Source organism: Hippichthys cyanospilos, chromosome 3, assembly GCF_059441005.1.
Source record: "Hippichthys cyanospilos isolate Australia breed blue-spotted pipefish chromosome 3, RoL_Hcya_1.0, whole genome shotgun sequence".
Taxonomy (NCBI): domain Eukaryota; kingdom Metazoa; phylum Chordata; class Actinopteri; order Syngnathiformes; family Syngnathidae; genus Hippichthys; species Hippichthys cyanospilos.
In genome coordinates, this window is record NC_142371.1 from 785,699 (window position 1) to 809,033 (window position 23,335).

Consider the following 23,335-nt stretch of genomic DNA (forward strand, 5'->3'; position numbering starts at 1 on the left):
CTTAAACAAGGAAGAATGTAGAAAAGGATGCAGCTTTTCCTACCCCCCACACCCCTCTACTCCTCCCGCTCTTCATCCTCCTCCTCATCATCATCCAGCATCAACAACTTCCAACCTCATGGTGACCTCAGACAGAGTGAGGAACAGCGAGGATGCCTCCGCTGGGAACATTTCACTGTCGCCAACTTTGAGGAGGTACGTTTGATTCTTGCCGCCTCAGATTTCAGTCAATGCCATTTTCCTTTTTAGTTTCTATGGACTTTATTGTTTTGTTTTTATTTGCAATGTTGCTTGACTCAGGATTACCAGTAATGTCATTTGTATAATTTTCGGGGGTTACTTTAAAGTTCCATGTTTTTGTTTTCAATATACAGTAAAGGAAGTTATCTGGTGGAAATGATTCAAGAAAGTGACATATCAATGCAGACTTGCAGACAATGCAGGTTCTGAGCAAAAAACTTAAAAGAGTGCTGCATGATGACAGTGAACACAACTCAACACGTCACGGGTAGCGGTGTGGCACATAAAGTTCATCTTTCAAACTGAACATAGACAATTACATAAAGTGTATTTAAAAGGGCAACATAACTGAATTAATTTAGGTTAATGCTAATAAAACCTGTAAACCGCCATAGACAAGCTAACAAATAGCTTCTACTTGGTGGTGTTATAATTTGAGCCTGACCGATTAAATCGGCTGATTATGGCCCTTCAAACATTTGCCAGTTAGGTGATATTTGCTGATTATTTGAACTTTTTACTAGGGCTGTCAAGGGATTGAATTTCTCCAATCACAAAATGTTCCAAAATCGCATTTAATTCCTCTTTTCAACAGCTATTAATGTGACCTTTGTTTAGATATTTATTTGCGTGAAAGCCTAAAATCTTAGCTTAAAATCATCAAAAATGCAAATGTGCTGTCGAGCAACTTTTTAAAGTCTACTACATAAACTTCGCCTTGGTCTGCCTTGTGACGATGACTTTTACATTTGGTTGCTGAGTTAGCAGTTCAACTGTTACAAAGTTAACCTTTTTTTTTTTTAAAGATTTATAAAAGTTAAATTAATCACAAGTTGATTCTTTAACCTTGACAGCCTTACTCTGTACTTGTATTCTATTTTGATTTTTAGTAGTTGCATGCAGGTAACATGTCATATTTCACACATATCCATACCATAACCTTGTAACCTTAAATAAATATGACATTTATTGAAAAACTCATAATGGATGTCGTTACGTTACACAAAACCTAAAGTCACAGTTTGTTTAGAAAATGAAATATCATCAAATGCGTAGTGCAATACAAAGTATAGTAATCCATTCACTGCCATTGATGACTATAGATATCAAAAATCAATTTTTGATCGGACATTTCACCATACATCACTAAATACACCGTCTATCGAAGAATAAAAAATGCATTACTTGCACTAAATAACTGCCTTTTCGCGGAAGAACATTTCACTCACTTACATTCATTTACTTCTATAGGCGTCAAAGATTAATTTTTACAGGGCTGGCATATATCATAAAATAAAAAGAACATGCACAAGATCACTGAATTTGTCATTTTGTAGAACATTTCACTCATTCACTGCCAATGATCAACACATCAAAAATTCATGATAATTTTGATACTTACATGGTATTGTTTTTCTGCCAAAAATCAGCTTCAGTCAAAAAAAAATCCAAATCGGTTGGTTAACTCCATAAGTATTACATTTAATCAATGCCTCAGTAGCTAAGCAAACATATGGGTACATATTGTGAATTGAATTTTTTTTTTCCCTCCCCTCATAAAGTTATTAGGTTCAAATGTCAGTGCCTTTGTCTTAGTCAAAGTGCCCTTGAGCAAGTTACAGAACCCCTGTTCCTCATGAAACTGCATCACCGGTCGGTGACTGAGGAGCCAGTTTTTTTAAGTGCTCTTCAAGTGAAATTTCCCATTGAAATAAAAACGTTGGGATAAGAATGCATGTGTTAGTGTGTGCATATGTTGTGCAGAAACAACTAAGGTTATCAGTGGAGCACACACATCTGAGCAGGAAGGAACTGGAGTGAAGTCTTTGTGCAAACGTGATTACGCCGCAACAGATGAGTCTAAATGAATTAGGCTTTAATCTCATAATTGTTATTTTCATACTACAGGAGACATCTTATATTGGTTAGGTATATTAAAAAATAAATAAATAAAAGGCTGCAAGTAAGAAGAGGAGAGAGAATGGGGAAAAAAGTGGAGCTGAAAACTGATCACCCCCCACACACACACACACACACACACACACACACACACACTTTTCTCTCCCTACCTCAGCTGTATTGATCGAAATCTCATCTGCCACAGTGTCCGTATCAGTTTTAAAGACGATCCGACGAGACGCGGCATGTCTTCTATGCACTGTCCTCATATGCAGGACATTGTCCTAGTTAGCGTGTCTCACTCGTCTGAGGTTCTGGGTTTGAATCTCGTGCTCATTCTGATTTAGGTTCATTGCATCCTCCCACATATATATAAAAAAATGCATCCATGTAAAGTATCAATGAAGACATAAAAGGAGGGTTTGCACAACTTTTTCCGCTGAGGGCCACGTGCAGAAAAATAGAAAAATCCTCCCGTCTTTGTAAGATAATATCTTGGATGTCAACATAAGGTGTAACCAGTTAAATGAAATAAATGAAAATAATGGAAAATTTTTTATTAATGAAAATAATAAAAACATTCTGAAAAAGCGAGAAATCAAAGATCCAGGTTATTGTACTCAATTTTACTTTTAAAAAGTAAATGCTGCTGAGGCAAATTGCCAAAAATAACAATAATAGTATAGTAAAATAAAGAATTGAATAACCTGTTTTAATAATACAGTATATACAAATATCATGAAATTAGTGCTATCAAGCACACGATTAAAAAAAAAAAAAAACTATTTGAGGGCAAAATTTTCCATGAGTAACTGTGGTCAAGGGCATTTTTCAACTGCCATTTTCTATGCAGCTTGTAATAAATGCTTGATGAATTTTTCACTTTTTTTAACTTTATTTTGCTAAATCTTTTTCAAGCGTTTGACTAATCCCTAAGGAATCCATTGTTTTAAATAGTTTGCACATCGCTTTAGGTAAATACATACAAAAGTCATGAATTTTTTTTAGTACCAGTAATTAAATGCTAAGACTATTACTTTAAATAAGTAATGAAATAATCAAATACTTTGTGTAATTAATGACAAAGTGATTATTGTATAAAGTTATTTTAGGGATTGAATGAATTTGATTACTCCAGTACTTAATTACCTAAATTAATGAATTATTTGTGTAGTGGATCACCTAAAGTAATTGTTACTTTAGTATTTAATTATTGAAAGTAATGGACTCGTTTAGTGCTTAATTTTTTGGCATCAGCCATAATTAGATTAATGGAAATATATATAATAGAGTCCCAAAAAAGTATATATTTGCGATTGAACAAGTTCATATTTGTACTGTATGTGTTGGACATTTATATACCCTTGAAAATAACTGTCCATTGATGTGAATGTGAAAATGGATGGATTGAATTTTTTGGACTGATTTTTACCAACTGTTAACTGATTTTTACCAATTGTTAATTGACTGTATTTTTGTCTTTTGTGTTTCTCTTGCAGACACTCTAATGGGCCATAGCAGGAGGGAGGCAACTGTGTGGAAATGTTTACAAAGAAACCTCCTCCAAGTAAGGCGTAATCTGACATTTTCCGTAATGCACAGTCGTATTTTTTTGTTTTATTCAAATGCTCATTTGCTCAATCTTAATTTTCAATAGTGTGTCAGATTTTTAATTTTCATTCAATTTATTGAGAGTATAAACCCCTTTGTTTTCAAGGGGGCCCTCAATTTTTTAATCATTTGATAGCTGCAGCCCCAGAAGCAAAAATGATAGTTGACATTTTTAATCGAATATTGTCTTCTGGTGAAGCAGTCAACATCACGGGATTTGAGATGTTCCACCTTGGCGACGCCCTGTTGAGCCATTGCAACTTGATCCCCTTTGCAAACAGCCCTTTGGTTACCTTGGCAACGTCCTTGCAACATGGTGACATAATGCCTTTAAGATGACTGTGGGTTGAAACATGTATTTTCTACTGTATTAAAGTACATTATACTCTTCAAATACATATACAAATACACATACATATATACAATACAGTAGTAATAGTACAGTATACTGTACTGTCTTGAAGACAAGAGACAAAAGTCAAGTGGTGAAGTGATGATGGTGCTCCATTTTCTATAGGATGCGTATGGCAGTGAGTATAAATGTCACTGACCTTGCCTTTTGCCACTTGCCGCTGCTGACTGAGACGCAGATCAATTTGAGGGCGCCAGGCTCGCTTGACTCTGACATCGCTCGCCTCATCATCATCATCATCATCCTCTTCATCCGTCAGCTTGATCACATGGCACCCGTGCGCACCATCCTCCGACCTCTGAAGTGTCAACTTTGTCATTGTGACGCCTTAAAGGGATGTGTGGAACGTGACTTTAATCGCACAGACCAATAAGTCATACGCAAAAAATGAAGAGCGAATCGTAAGAATCAAGTCCCTTCTTATATGAATTTAATATTTAATGCAGAGTCCTAATTCAAGCTTAAGGTGCTCTTTTGGAGTGGTTTCCTTAGCATTTTCCGCACTGACTTCCCTTTCCTGAAATCATTAGCTTGCCATTGTTTTGCAGCCTAGCTAAGTGGTTGGAGCCCAACTAAATTACTTTCCATATAAAAATGCTACTCTACTCGACTGCAATTAGCCTCCAAATTTGTCATTCTCCCTCGACATGATAGACATGAGGTGTTTCATCTTGAATCGATCCTCATGGACTCGTTTATGTCTGGGAGTGAGCCTGCAGGTTTGTCTGTAATGGAGCGTTATGGATTTCGGCGCACTTCTTCTCACATCGCAGTCAACGTGGAGGCCCCTAATGCCCTCGCTGCTGTCAGATGTGCAGTATTAAACACTTAATGGGCAGTTTGCTCAAGGTGCATTCAAGTGACTGTTGCGAGGAGGGAGAGCGGAGGACGGCTTCTGGCATCACATGGGAGGAAGCCCTGCGTCTCATTGCTTGCTACTTTATTTATAGCTGCAGTTTGGGCAAATGGAGTCATGACCAAGAGAGCTATGGACTCATGTTTGGGACAAGTTGTGTTTTTTACAATTGCGTGACATTGTTATGGGCATTTACCAGAACTGGTGCTTACGTGTGATCTGATAATCATTGAAATGAGGAAATATCATGTAGTTTATTATCCAAAGGTTACGCTATACTGAGTTTGAATGTTCATTCTTAGGTAACTCAAACTTTTTGTCTACCCGCACTCATTCATCTACCCTTCAGTTTATTCATCTACCCATCCATCCATTAAATACACATTCCTTATCCATCCATCCATCATTCTAAAACCCATCCCTCTCCAGTCTACATCCATCCAAATACACATCCATCCCTCATCTATCCAGCCATAAACACATCCCTCTCCATCCATCCATCATCTACACATCAATCATCCATCCATTCATCCTTTCATCCATCCAGCCATCCAAATAAACACTCAACCATCATCCATCCATCATCTACACATCAATCATCCATCCATCTATTCATCCATCCATCCAAATAAACACACAACCACCCATCCAATCAAATACACATCAGCCGCCATCCATCCATCCATCCATCATCTACACATCAATCATCCATCCATCCAACCATCCATCCATCCAGCCATCATCCATCCAAATACACATCATCCATCCATCCATCCATCCATCATATATAAAACAGAATTGAAAGCACAAATTACGATGGGATTATGCCCATTCAAATATGTACTCATCATATTTAATATTTCGGAACTGCCGATGCAAATCAATTTATGTAAGTGGCACATGTCTGGCTTGGATAATGAAATTGTAGTATTAGTATGGCTGCAGCAACACAGGAAACTGCTGCACGCTTATTAATGTATGCACATGTGATGACATGGTAATCGCTTTCAACTCTTCCTGTGGATCTCTCGTGATGTCATCATCACTCAAATGTGTCCTGAGATTTCTATTCCGTCCTCAGAGCACCATAGGTACAGCGCTTACATTTTCACAGAGCTCTGCAGAGTCATTTCAGTTAAAAAGCGCTCTCATCAATATTTAAAGAGGCTGACCTAAGCAGTAAGAATTGAGTTGTATCTCAGCAACATGAAAATCCCTGCACATTTTGGATTAAATCAGACTAACAAAATGATGATGATTATGGTTGTGTCCATATGAGATCGGAATGTATTTAATCATGTTTGCTTGTTTCCATCATATAATATGTCTCATGTTCCCACAGAGGAGGAGAGAAAGGTCAGGGCCAATGACAGAGAGTACAATGAAAATTTCCAGTACGCCGTAAGCGCTTTTCTTTCTCGCTCTCTGCTGTGTGACATTATGCTGTGATATACATTATTTGATGTGTGTGTCCTTTCCTTGTTCTCCTTGAAAACACAAGAGTAACTGCATCACCACATCCAAGTACAACGTGCTCACCTTCCTGCCCATCAACCTGTTTGAGCAGTTTCAGGAAGTGGCCAACACCTACTTCCTCTTCCTGCTCATACTGCAGGTGAGAGGGGAGGGGTCACACAATGTTGATCGATGTGAGGCTCATCAAGGAGATAATTCATGATGATTTCTCATGCGCAGTGCCGACTCACTCTCGTGCTTATTATTGAAATGCTCACACACACGAAACAATATGTATCACACACAAATGCTAACAAAAATGCTCTCACACCCACACACACTACAGATTTCTTTTTGTTTTCGTGCGCCGCTCAAATGCCCTCATGTCCTTCAGATTTTTCTCTTGCTGACATATGCAAATACAATGCTCTCAAATACACTCTCATTCAAACAACAGTAAAATAGCTTTTCAGCATTCATACATATTAGTAAAATGCTCTCACATACTACTGAAACGTTTTTATGTAGAATAACTACTGATATATCCACACATGCTTCTAAAACGCTCTTACATATTGGATTGTTTTGTTTTGTTTTTCCCACATGAACTACTAGAAAGCTCACACATTCACTGGTAATAATCTCACACACTCCTGAAGTGCTCTCAGGAGCCAAAATGGACTTACAATTGTGAAATACTCTCACACAAATTTAAAAAAAAAATGCTCACATGTACTACTGAAACACTCTCATGGCCTACTGAAATCCACACACAAATACATTACTGAAATTCTCTCACATGTACAACTGATTAGTTTTGCCCACATATACAACAGAAAGGCACGTATTCACAAATGAAAGACTCTCACACAACTACACTTGTGAAACATAATTAAAGAGCACCACTCAAACCCTATTGCTAACTAAAATAATCTCCTGCGCAAAACTGAAATGTTCTTACAAATACCAGAATTTGTTTTCTCACTGAAACATCTACACACTTCTAAAAATCTTTCACACACTCACACACACTACTGAAATGTGTTTTGCTTTCTAACTGAAAAGCTCTCGCGCACTATACCAAAAGGCTCACACACACAAAACTGACTCTCACACTCACACCCTTCTAAAACACTCTCACACATACAACTGAAGTATTCTCATGCAAAATTAAATGTTCTCACACTACACAAAAACCATAAAAGCTCACTACTGAAGCTCTCACACACACAATTGAAGAGCATTTACTCATGCTGCAGTTTTTTTTTCACTCTCACACAATCAACTCACTCATTATAGACTTTCTTGCTCATTCACTCCTGAAACACACGCACACACAATACTTTAAATCTCTGACACGTTTTTCTCGTACTTACATTATTGAAACACTCACACACACTACTAAAATGCTCTCGCTCATTCAACAGATTTTCTGCCCACATGCAGTACACAACAGAAACACTCATTCACAAATGAAATGCTCTCATACAACTACACTGCTTAAACACAAATGAAAGGGCATTACTGAAGCTCTCTCACACACACAACTACTTCTCTCATTCCTAGTACGATTTTTTTTCACACACACAATTGAAACCAGCTCTGACCCTAACACAATACTGACTTGTTTTGCTTATTCACAACTGAAACACTTACACAGACTACTTAAATTCTCTGACACCCGTTTTGTTATTTTTTTCCATACGTTATTGAAACACAATGTCAAAATGCTCAGTAAATAGTTAGGTGGCCTGTGCTTCCTCATCCAATCTGACATGAAGGCTTATTCTTTCAATGATCTAGTTGATCCCTCAGATTTCCTCCTTGTCGTGGTTCACCACCATCGTGCCTTTGGCTCTTGTGCTGAGCATCACCGCCGTGAAGGACGCAACGGACGACTATGTGCGGAAGACTCCATCTTACTTTATGTCACAATGAAATAAATTCATCAGACCTTTGAGAGTTAAACGTTGACATCGTCTTCTTCTTGGTTGTCACCTGTAGTTTCGCCATAGGAGTGATAACCAAGTGAACAACCGTCAGTCTCGAGTGCTCATCCGTGGCACGTAAGTTTGAAATCTTTTTGGTGTCATGGAGACACATTGTGAAGTTATTTATCGTGAGGTCAATTTTTTAGATCCCAGTGAGATCTTATCATTGTTTAGCTTTCTATTTTGCTGTGCCAGGCTCCAGAATGAAAAGTGGATGAATGTCCGAGTCGGTGACATCATCAAATTGGAGAACAATCAGTTTGTGGCAGTAAGTAACTAATTAAACCTGTGAAGTCTTTCTATCGGCCCAACTTGTCTCACTCCAGTTGTACACCACTGCAAACGTGAACCACAATAACAAGCACATGGTTAAATTGATACTTGAATTGATTTTTTGCTGTGTTTGTGCGCCTCTGCCTCCATTTGCAGGCTGACTTGCTGCTGTTGTCCAGCAGTGAACCTCACGGCCTCTGTTACATCGAGACTGCCGAACTGGATGGGTCAGTGAACGCACCACACTTTGTCCGTCCGTAAACGACTTTGTGATAGCTTGAAATTTTTCCAGAGAGACCAACATGAAGGTGCGGCAGTCTGTTTCTGTGACGTCAGAACTGGGGGACCCAAACAACTTGGTTCAGTTTAATGGTGAGTTTTGAAGTGAGGTTTTTATGTGCTTCTTTATCAAACGCTGATTATGATCGTGTCTATTTGTAAAGGTGAGGTGGTCTGCGAGCCCCCCAACAACAAGCTGGATCGTTTTAGCGGAACGTTGTACTGGAGGGACAAAAAATACCCTTTGAGCAACCAGAATATGCTTCTTCGAGGGTGCGTCCTCCGCAATACAGAGGCCTGTTATGGCCTGGTCATTTTTGCAGGTAGGAGTGTGTCTTTGTCCATGTGATGTACTCAATGTTCAGATAAGATTCAACAGGTCAATACAGCGTTCGGGAATCTAGTGCTCTATAGCACTAAATTTGTTCCCCCTCAGTTATATCACTGTAATTGTTTGTATGTAGCAATTTGATTAGGACAATGCTTATGGCATCTTCAGGGTATTACTAGAAAGAGGGTAATTTGTTCTTGCTAAATAATATATGTAGAAAATTTCTACCTTATTCATCCCCCTTATTTATACCCCCCCCCCCCCCCCCCCCTCCAAAAAAAAAATCAATTTTCCACAATGGTAAAGCTAATGCGCAAACAAGACAGCTATTTAACTTTGAGATTTTGTGAATTGATGCTAATTAAGCTAACTATCCAGTCAAGTAGTGAAGTAAATAGAACAGTATTAGAATCTCTTATGTAATGAAGAGTAAAGAATTTTCACACAGTGACACTAAATAACAAGTTAACGAGTTAAATGTTGAATCTCTAATTGGCTAAAAAAAAAAAAAAAAAAAAAAAAAGCTCACTAGCTCTTTTAGCTATTTTAGCTCTTTAGCATGTGGTAGTACAGTAGATAGACTAGCTCCTGATTAAGGCTTAAGATTTAACTAATTAGTTGAACAGTTACCTAGGTAAAAAGTTAGTTAGCTAACCAAATAACTAAATATCTAGGATAGTAGTGCTTTAAATACATTAGCTCCTAATTAAGGCTAACAACTAATTAGTTGATTATCTAACTAGTTGAAAAGTTAATTAGTTAACTAAATGACTAAATATGGCAGTGCACTGAATACATTAGCTTCTCACTGGCTTTTATTCAAATACAATTGAATAACTAGATAAAAGAAACTAGTTAAAATGCAAGTTAGCTAACCAAATAACTCTCGGATGGTGGTAGGCCTACAGTAAATTCATTCGCTCATGATTAGGGCTTACTTATCCAATTGTAAAGCTAGTAAGCTAAGTGAATGACGAAACATCTAGGATGGTGGTGCAGAAAATACGTAAGATTACATTTCTATGCTATTCTCCATTTTCTTTCCAGGCCCAGATACTAAGCTGATGCAGAACAGCGGCCGAACTAAGTTCAAGCGTACCAGCATCGACCGTCTGATGAACACTTTGGTCCTCTGGGTAGGACACCTTCTCACTTTCATGGCCGACAACTATTTGAGGACATGATCTCAGTGGATTTAGTCTCAAATCTCCTGACATTCATCTTTCTCCGTGTCAGATCTTTGGTTTCCTGGTGTGTATGGGTGTCATCTTGGCTGTTGGCAATGCGGTGTGGGAACGAGAGGTGGGCTCCCTGTTTCAGAGTTACCTACCTTGGGATCCTCCGGTGGACGGTTTCCTCTTCTCCGCTGTCCTCGCATTCTGGTCTTATATCATCATTCTGAACACGGTGGTGCCCATCTCGCTGTATGTCAGGTAAGGACATACCTACATGTATGATGGTGTAGTGAAATGAACATTACAGCTGACAGTTAATCAATGAATCAACAGTGAATCCATTATCAAATTAGTTGACAATGATTTTAATAACTGACGAATCGTTTATAGTCATTGTTTGACCTAATATTGTTCAATTCCTCTGATTTCAATCTCATCATTATTTGTTGATTAATGCAGTCCTTCATGAAAACAGACTTATTATCTTTCATGTTTGATCCAAATAAGACATTTGCAAACGTTTGCTCTTACTTTGAAAACAATGACCGTGCCAGTAGTCGAATCAGTTTAAAAAAAAAGTTGGTGAATAAAACATCATCCCTCTTGATTAATATTTGTAATTGTTGTACACATGTTTTTAATCACAATACCTGATGAACACCTTTTACTAGTAAATAAACAGTAATAAAATTGTTTTAATACACTTTTAAGTAAAATTTTTTCCAATTATTCTATCAGTCGACAAAACAATCAATTAAAACAATACCCGATAGGGAAAGCTCCAATGAACATTAAGCCACACTGTATTTTTCAATCGATAATAATGTAATAACACTCAAGATACGCCATTGTTTTTCCAAAATAAAATTGGAATTTGAAGTTAGTCAAGCACAAAAATAAAATTAATACTTTTCTGACAATACATTTATTGCTGTAAATGATTACTCTGGTTTTAAAGGGAAAGAACAGTTGTTGATTGGCCATGAACAAAGTCCTTGCCATTAACCTGCGCTCCTCTGCAAAATTAACATGAGTGAACATACTGTACTATAAGTTGCAAAATTTAAATAATTATTTTGTGACAAAGTTTGAATTTTTAATACGAATAAAGCTCTATTATAAGAAAAAAACAATGGTCACAATTTTGAGTAAAGTTGTAATAATAGAAAAAAGGTTTTGTTTTTTCAAAATGCAGTATTTGCCATTTTCATGATTTTATTTGTGTTAAACAACAGTGTGGAGGTGATCAGGCTGGGCCACAGCTTCTTCATCAACTGGGACCAGCGAATGTTCTGCTCTCAGTGCAACACGGCAGCCGAGGCGCGGACGACCACGCTGAGTGAAGAGCTTGGTCAGGTGGGTTTTCGCAGCAAATCAAATAGCAAAACTGATGTGGATTGAGTAAATATTTGACATTGTCTTTGCTTGCACTGACCCACTTAATCGGCAACATTTTAGTTATTTTTAAACTGAATTTTATTCAGGTTGAGTACATCTTCAGTGATAAGACTGGAACACTCACACAGAACATTATGAGCTTCAAAAAATGCTCCATCAATACACACAGTTATGGTGAGTTCACACACACACATGCACAAAATATTATGTAAATATATACTATACAGTATATATGTTTTATTGGGGTCAAACCTACCATAGCATCAAGCAAATAAATGTCCTATATTATAGTACATTGTATCTCAATATATAATTATAATTATTTCAATAGATTCCTTTATATTTCATACTATAAGCTCCAACTTTTTTCTCATGATTTGAGCCCTGCAGTTCCGCTTCTTGCAGATTATCTGCAGTTTTTTTTTGTTTATTTTAACTAGCCACCAGGGGGACAATCCAACTGTAAAGCAAATGTGTGTACAGTATCTGTTCAAGGTATCAATTTATGGAAAAACAATTAAATAGAACCGAAACGATGTAAATCAATAGCTGTGTCTAAAAAGATGTTTAAAAGTATATTATTAAAAATATGAAAAAAATGTATAAGTTGAAGCGAGTGAGAGAGGGACAGAGAGAGAGAGAAATTGAACGTATATGTTTATACATATGTTCAATAAAATAATCAATCAAATAAAAAAGGGGGAACAGAGGAAGATGCTATCACATTTTTGATTTTCAGTTCGAACAGCTTTTTAAAAAAAGTTTCAAACAAATATTAAAAAAAAGACTTCCATCTCCCATCTTTTTTAAGACCTACAGCTTATAGTCAGGTACGACATATCTGTGACTTTTTTTCTCTCAATTTTTGCTGCTGCGGCGTATATGCCGGTGCAGCTTGTAGTTCAAAGTTTACAATGTTTGTATCACTTTAGGGGAAGTAGCAGATCCATTGGGGCCCCTGCCAAAGGTCTGTACCTCCCAAAAATTTACCGCACATGCAGTCCCTAAAAATGCACATATAACTCAATAATATTGTTTTCCGAGCAGAGGCTGGACTTCACCCCTTTCAACCCCCTGGCGGACCCAGACTTCTGTTTCTATGATGAGACGTTGCTGGAGTCGGTCAAAGTCGGGGATTCCCACGCGCAAGAGTTTTTTCGCCTGCTCTCCCTTTGCCACACCGTCATGAGTGAGGAGAAGAGCGAGGGTGAGGATAAGGAGGAAATGCCAATTTGTTATCCCATCCGTGACATTTGACCCTTTTTGTGTAAATTTGTCTCCAGGTCAGCTGGTCTACAAAGCCCAGTCTCCGGACGAGAGGGCTCTGGTGACAGCCGCACGGAATTTTGGATTTGTGTTTCGCTCTCGAACGCCGGGGACCATCACCACCACTGAAATGGGCCGAACCGTTATCTATACGCTGCTTGCTATCCTGGACTTTAACAATGCACGCAAGAGGATGTCTGTCATTGGTGAGTGAGATGAATGGACGGACAGAAGGACGAGGATGGATATATATGTCGATATTTTTATTGGCTTTGTTTTAAAAATATAAGTTTAATTCAAAATCTATTTACATATACCTGATGATTTTTCATGGCACTCTTTTCATGGAACACTCGCTAGCTAGCTAGCAAGATAGAGAGTTTTAGAAGCATTGTTTTTTTGTAGAGTTATAATTGTCAGAGTCATCAATAAAAACATACCAGAGAAAAGGCAAACAACTCAAGTCAAAACAATCTTTTGCAAAAGTGGGAGAGAGCCCCTCTCCTCCTCATTTTATCAGAAATATTACAAAGACCGTTTCAAGTTTCACAGTAATACCAACTAAGGAACTGTTATATTTGTGTGTGTGCTTATATGGGTGTGCTAGAGTGTATGTCAATGGTTGTGCCAGCAATGTGTTTATATATATTTATATATAGGTGTGTGTGCGTGTGTGTGTGTGTGTGTGTGTGTGTGTGTGTGTGTGTGTGTGTGTGTGCAATTATTACACCAATAACATTCAGAGTTACTCCCCATTTGAATTTACACTGTATTTAAATAAAACATGATTTTTCATTTCACAATTGCTAGATGGAATACTAGCTAGCAAATTAGCTAGGTGGATGGATGGACGGATGGATGGATAGTAGAAAGATACATAGATAGATTTTTCTGAATGATAATCCTCTTTGTTTGTGTTGTTTGACAGTCCGTAACCCCGAAGGCAGGATCCGTCTGTACTGCAAAGGTGCTGACACAGTGTTGTTGGAGAGGCTCCGCCCCTGCAAGCAGGACCTGATCAATATCACCTCAGATCACCTTAATGTGCGTCACCCACCACAAGTTCAGTCAACTCTCTCATAAGACCAGTCCTGCGTGTGCTGCCATCTACTGTCTCATTAGCCATGCAAACATCATTTGAAAGGATCTTTCATGCCAGTGCGTTCAACTTCTCCTCTGTTTATTTTTTGTTTTGTTCTCTCAGGAATACGCTGCAGATGGGCTGCGAACACTGGCTCTGGCCTACAGGGACTTGTCTGAGGAGCAATGGGAGGTTTGGTCCGAGAGCCACCAATGTGCTGAGAAAGAAGAAGACCTGCTGTCAGCTGCGTATGAGCAGATAGAACAAGACATGACAGTACAGTACACTCAGTTAGACTTTTTTCTCTCATCTTGAGTAAGATGCTGAACCTTCTATTACTGTGTTGCAGGCATCAGTGCCCCGTCGGGTTACGTTCATTGTAACTAAATGTGCATGTGTGTGTGCGTAGTTGCTGGGTGCTACAGCTATCGAGGACAAGCTGCAGGAAGGTGTCCCAGAGACCGTCGCTCTCCTCTCCCTGGCCAACATCAAGACATGGGTCCTAACAGGAGACAAACAAGGTGAGACCAAAGTGGTGATTTCTGTCAAGACAGCGCCAAGATCCTCTCAAGTTCTTCTGCGTTATCCTGCACAGAGACGGCCGTCAATATCGGTTACTCGTGTAAGATGCTGACCGATGATATGACCGAGGTTTTCACCGTCAGCGGACACAGCGTCCAGAACGTCAAGCAGGAACTCAGGTCAGACTTTACGGAAGGATTGTAAGAAATTAGATTTATTATCTTTTATGACACAAGTCTGTGTTTGCTTCCTGTATAGGAGAGCAAGGGAACAAATGATTGAGCGGACGCAATCCAAAGATGGCGAGAAAGAGGAGCTGGTGGAGGGATGCGAAGAGGTCTGCTTCAAAAGATTCAGAAAAACTAGAAAGCAGTCACAATTTCCTCTCTTCGACCTCATGGACAACATCGCTGGAGATTTCGCCCTCGTCATCAATGGCCACAGCCTGGTAGGAATTTAAAAGCCTTATCGTTTGGCATATCTGCACACGCTAACATGTTGCAATTAAAATGTATCAACAACAGTTTGGATATATTTTCCCTTTTGGATCATACAAGAGATATTTTATCCAAAAGAAATAGCCTCATTATTATTATATATTTCTCTACAAAAAAATCAACAAAGTGTCAGATCTGTTCTCAAATAGATAGTATAATTATAAATAACAAATTGTCCACAGAAAGATATTTAACAAAGTGTCTTCTTTGGGATTACATTAGATATCTGTTCACAAAAATAAATCATTAATTTAATGGTTAATTAATACAGCTCCACAAAAATTCAACACCTGTTTTCAAAAAGAAAGAATTATAAATAAATATTTGCCCACAGAAAAATATTCAACTTAAAGCGTCCTCTTTTGGGATCATAGTAAAGATCTGTTGATTAAAATAAATCATTAACTTGACAGGTAACGAGAGGGGGCACATGACAAGTTGGGTCCAACTATTCTAGTACTGTATGAGGGAGAACATGGCGTTTTAAAATAATAAAATTGAATAACATTCTGACATAAAACATTTTTATGAACTTTTATTTTCCTGAAACATGTCATTAATTCAATAATGATCTTAAAAGTATTTTTGCATCATGTTTGTTTGCTCTATTTAAAATCTCGAGTACCCCCTGTAGTTCCTTCAAGTACCCCCAGGGGTACCCGTACCTCCATTTGAGAACCACTGCTTTATTGCACTCACAAATTAATTTGGAAATAGTCTTCAAACCTACTTAAAAAGACAACATACCCTGTCGTATTTAAGTGTTTCTGGAAAACATGAGAAAAATATTTTGAGACTAAACAATGCTAAATTCATTGGATCTCAGAGCAACAGCAATGGGCAGCGAAACTCAACAAAACAAAAATCGTACAGTGTAACTGTGCGTCGATCCCTTTGTTTGCGCTATAGAATTCCTGATTTTTCAAACACTTACGCACATCAAAATATACATCAGTAATCATGCGTGGAGGTGAACATTTCAATTGAATTTACAGCTGCTGCCTTCTGGAAGCATAAAAAGCAGGATGACAGAGGATGACCTTCAATCATTTTAAACAAACCTTTATTTCTTCTTCTTTCAAATTTACAAACGTAAGTCCATCATCATCTAGTGCTTCATGGAACGAATGAAACTTGTATTCTAAGGCGCCATGCGTGCTTTCCCGAATAGGTCTGACAGTAACTTTTGAGGGACCTGCAGTTTCCGTAAACCTAAAGCGCTCTCTCCCGCCATCCAACAAGGCCCACGCGCTGGAAGCGGACATGGAGGAGGAGTTTATCACCACGGCGTGCGCTTGCAAAGCGGTGATCTGCTGCCGCGTCACGCCGCTGCAGAAGGCTCAGGTGGTGGAGCTGGTGAAGAAACACAAGAAGGCCGTCACCCTGGCCATAGGCGATGGAGCCAATGACGTGAGCATGATCAAGAGTAAGTTGGAGGAAGAATGGCGACGAGATCGGAAAAGAGAAGTTGAGCTAACACCTTGCGACAAGAGCAGACGTTTTGCCACCTCAATATTACAAAAGGCGGGCGGGCTGTGTGGCAATGCGTGCGGCGGTGTTGGGGACATGTTTCTTTAACCGCCTTGAAGCCTCAATGACAGGCAAACAGACCATGCTCGCTCCATGTTGAGATAACCCGCTAACCCAGTGTACTTTTATTCCTGCAAGAGACTGTTTGGTAAGTGTTGCGTCACCCTTTTTTGTGCACATGTACGGTACATACATGCAAGTGTTCTTACTGAGGTGATCGTGATTATTGAGTGATTGCAAGCAAAGCAAATCATCGCAAAGAAAAATAAAACATTGCAAAAGACATAGCCTACAGCTAACAGAAAATCACATATAAAATGACACACAGCGAAAGAACATTTGAAAACGAAAAACACAAACGATGAAACACAATAAAAAATCACACGTGAAAAAAAAATAAAATACTGTACATTCAAAACTAAATCACAAACAAAAAAACATGATGAAAATCAATCGCAAATATAAAGGCAAAAACACTACAAAACACAACAGCAAATTTAAAATCACAAGCAAAAAAGCAAAAACATGTTTTCAGTTTTCAGTTGTGGTATTTGATATTGTTGCGTTTCATCTTTTTTATAGCTTTTTTTGGTGATTTATTTTCTTTTAATTTTTGAGTTGTTTTCTAACATGTTTTGCTTTTTTGAATGCAATTAAGTTATGAAAATAAACAAAAAAAGACAAACAAAAAAGGAAAAAATACGTTCCAAAAGATCAAACACATCCGAAACTAAAAAAAAATCAAACTCAAAAAGTTTTTCTGTTTGTTTTTGTTTGTGATTTTTAAATTACAAATCGTAATGCATAAACACACTAGAAAACAAGCAGGAATTTAAAACTGTGAACAAAAAAGTAAAAACACATTTCTCTTTTGGCATATGGTTTTCATTTGTGGTTTATTTTTTTGGTTTGTTTTTTCATTTGTGATATTTGAAGTTGCCATTGTGTTTTATTGTTTTAAATGCTTTTGTTTGTGATTAGTTTTCTTTTAAATTTCTAGTCGTGTTTTTGCCTTTTTTAATGCAATAAATAAGTTTTCCTTTATGACTTTTGAATTTGCCATTGTGCTTTATCATTTCTCATGACTTTGTGATTAATTATAGTTTGTCGTTTGTGCTTTTTGATTTGCTGTTTTCATTTTTTTTCATTTGTTTGTTCATAACTTGTTTTTAGTGTTTTGTCTTTCGAATGTGTTTTTGCTTTTGTGTTTGCAATTACCTTTTTTGGTTGGCTGGTTGGTTATTTTTAGTATCAAAAAAATAAAATTTAACACATTTTAATCCCGTGATAAAAGCGGTACGAATTTCTTTTCAAATTAAGAGCAAATGAATTGCAACATGAATCAATTTCTCGTTAATTTGTGATATACTGACTCCTTTGCAAAACATTGGATGCCTATATTTTAAATTTTATGCATTTTTTGGTTTAGTGAAATTTTAATATAAGAAAGAATGGAATAGAATAGAATAGAATAAGGATTATCTCAGGTTAGACGAAGTAGTAGGGTTAATTTTAGGACCTAGGTATGGCTGGTTTCACAATGGATTATAATCCAATTAACTGTGACCTTTCTTGCTAGAATGTCTAAATGAATATTGACATGTTCTCTGTTAAAAAAAAATGCACATTTTCATTGTGGGATGACTTGTTATTGTAACTGTTAAATGAAATATAAAAGTAGCAGAACCAATTTTACAAGGCGGCAAGGGGTGGCAGCTGCATCCTCCACCAAAGACGCCACTTTCCACCCCTACTGTCAGAAATGACAGAAATTGTATCAGTACCACATTTAAAGCTTAAGCAACCGCACCCATCAGTATATTGGAAGCATTCTAACCCCAAAGGTTCTCCTCCAGGTGCTCATATTGGCGTTGGCATCTCAGGACAAGAAGGCATCCAGGCCGTGCTCGCCAGCGACTACTCCTTCTCCCAGTTCCGCTTCTTGCAGCGTCTTCTGCTGGTCCACGGCCGATGGTCCTACCTACGCATGTGCCGCTTCCTCTGCTATTTCTTCTACAAGAACTTTGCCTTCACCATGGTGCACTTCTGGTTTGGCTTCTTCTGCGGATTCTCCGCCCAGGTCAGCGAGGAACGCTTGTGGGGCGCACAAGGCCGACCCTTCATGTATCCTCTCTCTTTTGCAGACCGTATATGATCAATTCTTCATCACGCTCTACAATATTGTCTACACATCTCTGCCTGTGCTCGCAATGGGCATTTTTGACCAGGTATTCTTCATAAATTTGGTATTGAGCTCCTTCAAGTGCAAGCAAGGCCTTCTCCGCTCCGCTCTCCTAGGATGTGCCTGATCAAAGAAGTCTAGAACATCCAAAACTATACGAGCCAGGTCAACTGAACCTTTTCTTCAATAAGAGAGAGTTCTTCATCTGCATCGCTCAGGGCATCTACACATCGGTGGTGCTGTTCTTTGTCCCTTACGCCATCCTCGCCGAGGCCTCGCAAAGCAACGGCGAGCCGCTCGCCGATTACCAGACCTTTGCCGTCACCACGGCGACAGCCTTGGTCATTGTTGTGAGCGTACAGGTAAACCAGGGAGGATTAGAGTGAACTTTCCATGCAGATGCTCCCTGCCGGCTATATGTCATGCTTTTATTGTTGTGTGTTTTTTGATTGTGTAGATCTCACTGGACACTGGCTTCTGGACCCTTTTCAACCATGTCTTTGTGTGGGGCTCTTTGGGATGCTACTTCACTATCATGTTTGCCCTGCATAGTCACACGCTCTTCGGGATCTTCCCCAAACATTTTCATTTTGTAGGTCGGTCTATGATGCCCTACCACCCTCTAACACACTGCGCACAATTTTTGGCTATGATTCCATAAAAAAATCTCTTTGTATTGAGGTACAGTCACCTAAAAAAATATTTCTTCCATTTTGTGTTTTGCAAGTGTGTTTATTTGAAGGGGGAAAACAAGTGGAGCTAGAAAAGAGCCGAGGGGAACTCCAAATTGTAAAGTGTGTTTTCTCCCCAATATTATTTACCATTCGCAATTGTTTGTGTGTTTTTGAGTGCAGGTAGTGCTCAGAGTACACTATTGCAGCCAGTCGTGTGGTTGACTATTGCGCTGGCAGCAGCAATCTGCATAGTTCCAGTTTTGGCATTCCGCTTCCTCAAGTTGGACCTCAAACCTCAGCTCGCAGACATGGTGAGAAAAACAAAAAGGATCACGTCAGCAATGTGTCTTCATGCATTCGATTCCAAATTGTTTCAGCGATAATTAACTGCAGAACATTTCTGAGCTCGCTGTGACTGCGACTGACTTCATAAACGGCTGCAAAAACAGACATCATCACTGTATTCTAATAACATAAATGTGTGTATTTTTTTCTTTTTTTTTTCTTTTTAATACAGCCTGAGGTCTTTTTGTTTTTATATTTTTTATAGTTTTCCCATTTTTCTCTTCCTTTCTTTTTCCTTTTTCTTTTTTACTTTTTTTTTAAGCTGACTGGTGTTTTTGTGATTCCTCTTTATTTATATTTCCTTTTTTCTCTCTTTTTAAATGCAACCTGTAGCCTTTTTTTCTTTCTTTGTATTCTCTTTTTTCATTTTCATTTCTTTTCATTTTTCTTTCTTTTTCTCTTCCTCCTTGTTTCTTTTTTTTACTTTGTTTTTCTAATGTGTCCTCATATACATGATATTTTTTTTAAGTACCCCCCGTATTTTCCGCACTAAATAGCTGATGGTGCGCCTTATAATCACGGGCGCCTTATATTTGGATCAATATTGAGATTTGGATTCGTAGATGGGGAATGAAGTGATAAAGTAAGCTTTACCTGTTTCTTTTGTGCGTTTACAGTTGAACAAGGTTGTTCATATTGACTGAGTTATTATGCTATTGAGAATTTAGAGTTATTTGAGTTATTATTGTTATTACTTTGAGTATTACTATATTTTGATTGAAAAAGTTTTAAAATGTCATTAATTGAGGGTGCGCCTTATATATATATATATATATATATATATATATATATATATATATATATATATATATATATATATGGAAAAAGCTTTTAAAATGTCATTAATTGAGGGTGCGCCTTATAATCCGCTGCGCCTTATATATGGAAAAAGTTTTGAAATGTCATTATTTTAGGGTGCGCCTTTTAATCCGGTGCGCCTTATAGTGCAGAAAATACAGTAATTTGAAATGTACCAATTTTGACAGTAACTTTTTGCCCATCACCATTTCTCTCTTAAACTGCAAAATAACTGTCTTTTTTTATGTATTAATTTAGTTTTACACTATCGATAATCGATATCGCTAATTTTGATAAATGATTTCTTTGGGTTCTCTCTCTAGGTCCGCTACACTGAGCTGGTGCGTCAGAAGAAGCACAGGCCAGCAGTTGGAAGCGCGGCATCCACCTGGCGAAGCGCGGGCAGCATCTCCGAGGGCCGCCTGGGCGCGAGGGGCGGTTCCCGGCGGTCCGGCTACGCCTTCGCCCACCAAGAAGGATTTGGGGAGCTGATCACCTCTGGGAAGAACATGCGTCTGTCGTCTCTAGCTCTGGCCAGCTTCGCCTCCAAACACAGCGCCAGCTGGATCGACACCCTGCGGAGAAAGAGGCACGCTCACACGCCCCCCAGTACGTCGGGGGAGTGCACTCCTGCGCTGTCGCACTCCTCTTCTGTTCTGGGGGGCTCACAGGAGGCACCCATCGAGGAGGAGGAAACTGTGCAAGGCTCCCAGAAGATTCCCAAGACATCCACTTTGGAGGATCTTCGGCAAGTGGCCGACAGCGCTCGCTTGCCCTTCGCTGCGAAGAAAACCACCCAAGCAGAATGAAAAAATGACTTCTTTTTTTTTATTCTTGATATTGTAAATCAGTGTATTTCTTTAGAACAATACCAAAAAGAAATACTGGCACTCTAAAGATGAATTTGAAAGCTACTCCCAAACAGTTAGTTCATTCACGGTTATCCAGCAAAGATTATCATGACGTCTATAGCCGTCATTGGGAGTGGATGAGTTCTTCTAGTTAACGTTGGCCAACACTAGTGATTTGGGACCAGGGCGGAATGATATGGCAATGATTGAACAGAAAAAATGCTTACATCCCATAGACACATACTTGAAGCAGTGCATATAAGAAATACAATTTTATGGAACAAATATCAACGTTTATGATGTGAAGGTAAGTCAATGTTTCTTATAGTGTTATACCAATGAGTGAGCTACCACACTTCTAGTATATTTCAATGCAGCAAAATCTTAGCAAGCCAACAGAAAAATGTGGCTTTTTATTGCTCAACGTAAGCTACAAAAGTCACCCTCGTGTCACACATCTATCTACTCATCACTTTTTCTTTTTTGTGACTGCATCATATTGATGTGTTTAAAGCTGCGTGATGTAACGTTGACGACTGCCTGGCTTGTAAAGGAAAGCCAAGTAGAAATTCAAACAGACTAATGGATGTGGGAGCTTATTTTTGTGTGCGTACTTGTGTCTCTAAATACACTCTCAAATGTGCTTTATGTGCTTGGTCATTCTTTATCGGGTAAGAGTACATTACTTTTGGGAAAACTGGCAATGTGGAAAATTATCCCCAGTCAATAAGCATTTGGATGTTGCTTAATGCTCATCAAAGTTGGAGATGCTTTTATAAGTGACAAAAATTTAGAAAAATACAGTGTTATTTTTACTTGAGATTAAATACAACTTTTAAATTTACTGTTGTATTTTTAATTCATAAAAATCTCACAAAATAGAGGGATACATACTTTATATTGGGAGTAAATTGGGGGTTTAAAAAGATCCGATCAGAATACAGATTGTTTGCAGGTGGTTTGGATTGACCCGTCCCACAAACTGTCAAAATTAGCCTTTAATTGAAACCCATTAAAATTCACTGGGGCCAAAAAAAAAAAAAATCTGAAGATCCTCCTGAAAAAGCTGATTAACTCATTAATTTATAAAGGTATATGGTCATTCACTACCCTAGACATATTTTAATAATAATTTAGGTATTGAAGTACTAGGATAATCCATGACTTACTACTGAAGTACTTTATGAAGTATTAAAGGATTACTTTAGGTCATCAAGCATTAAAAGTAATCAAAAATGTTATATTTGATGATTAAATATATAAGTAATAGATTACATTTTATAATTACTTCAGTGATTAAATATTAAAGTATTTGATTACATTAGGCAATACAGTATTAAAGTAAGTAATTACCATATTTTTCAGACTATAAACCACAACGTTTTCCTCATGTTTTGAGCCCTGCGGCTTATAGTCTACTGCAGCTTATCTGTTTTTTGTTTTGTTTTGTTTTTTGTTTTTTTTTTTGCTAGCCACCAGCAAGCAAATGTGTGCATCTGTTCAAGGTGTCAATTTATGGAAAAACTATCAAATAGAACTGAAAAGATGTGAATCAATGGCTGTGCTCAAAAAGTTAAAACGATATATTGTTAAATTATATAGGTCTTAATTTAATAAGAGAATGTATAAAATTTGGGGTACATTTGTAATGTGTACATTTTATATACAG

General features: G+C 38.0%; 1 protein-coding gene across 1 annotated transcript; it reads left to right on the forward strand.

Moving 5' to 3' along the window:
* The first annotated feature begins 63 nt into the window (after nucleotides 1-63).
* On the forward strand, nucleotides 64-22,062 carry LOC148425301 (phospholipid-transporting ATPase ID-like). Its single transcript, XM_088409872.1, has 29 exons — nucleotides 64-195; nucleotides 3,639-3,706; nucleotides 6,361-6,419; nucleotides 6,520-6,633; nucleotides 8,277-8,375; nucleotides 8,478-8,539; nucleotides 8,660-8,732; nucleotides 8,894-8,964; nucleotides 9,030-9,109; nucleotides 9,181-9,339; nucleotides 10,395-10,483; nucleotides 10,584-10,780; nucleotides 11,758-11,878; nucleotides 12,007-12,094; nucleotides 12,853-12,887; nucleotides 12,968-13,127; nucleotides 13,204-13,392; nucleotides 14,115-14,230; nucleotides 14,391-14,543; nucleotides 14,677-14,788; nucleotides 14,863-14,968; nucleotides 15,048-15,237; nucleotides 16,529-16,712; nucleotides 18,673-18,896; nucleotides 18,961-19,044; nucleotides 19,115-19,360; nucleotides 19,456-19,594; nucleotides 19,853-19,983; nucleotides 21,139-22,062. The coding sequence occupies exons 2-29, from the start codon at nucleotides 3,682-3,684 to the stop codon at nucleotides 21,622-21,624; spliced, it is 3,792 nt and encodes a 1,263-aa protein (XP_088265998.1). The 5' UTR covers nucleotides 64-195; nucleotides 3,639-3,681; the 3' UTR covers nucleotides 21,625-22,062.
* Nucleotides 22,063-23,335: the final 1,273 nt, after the last annotated feature.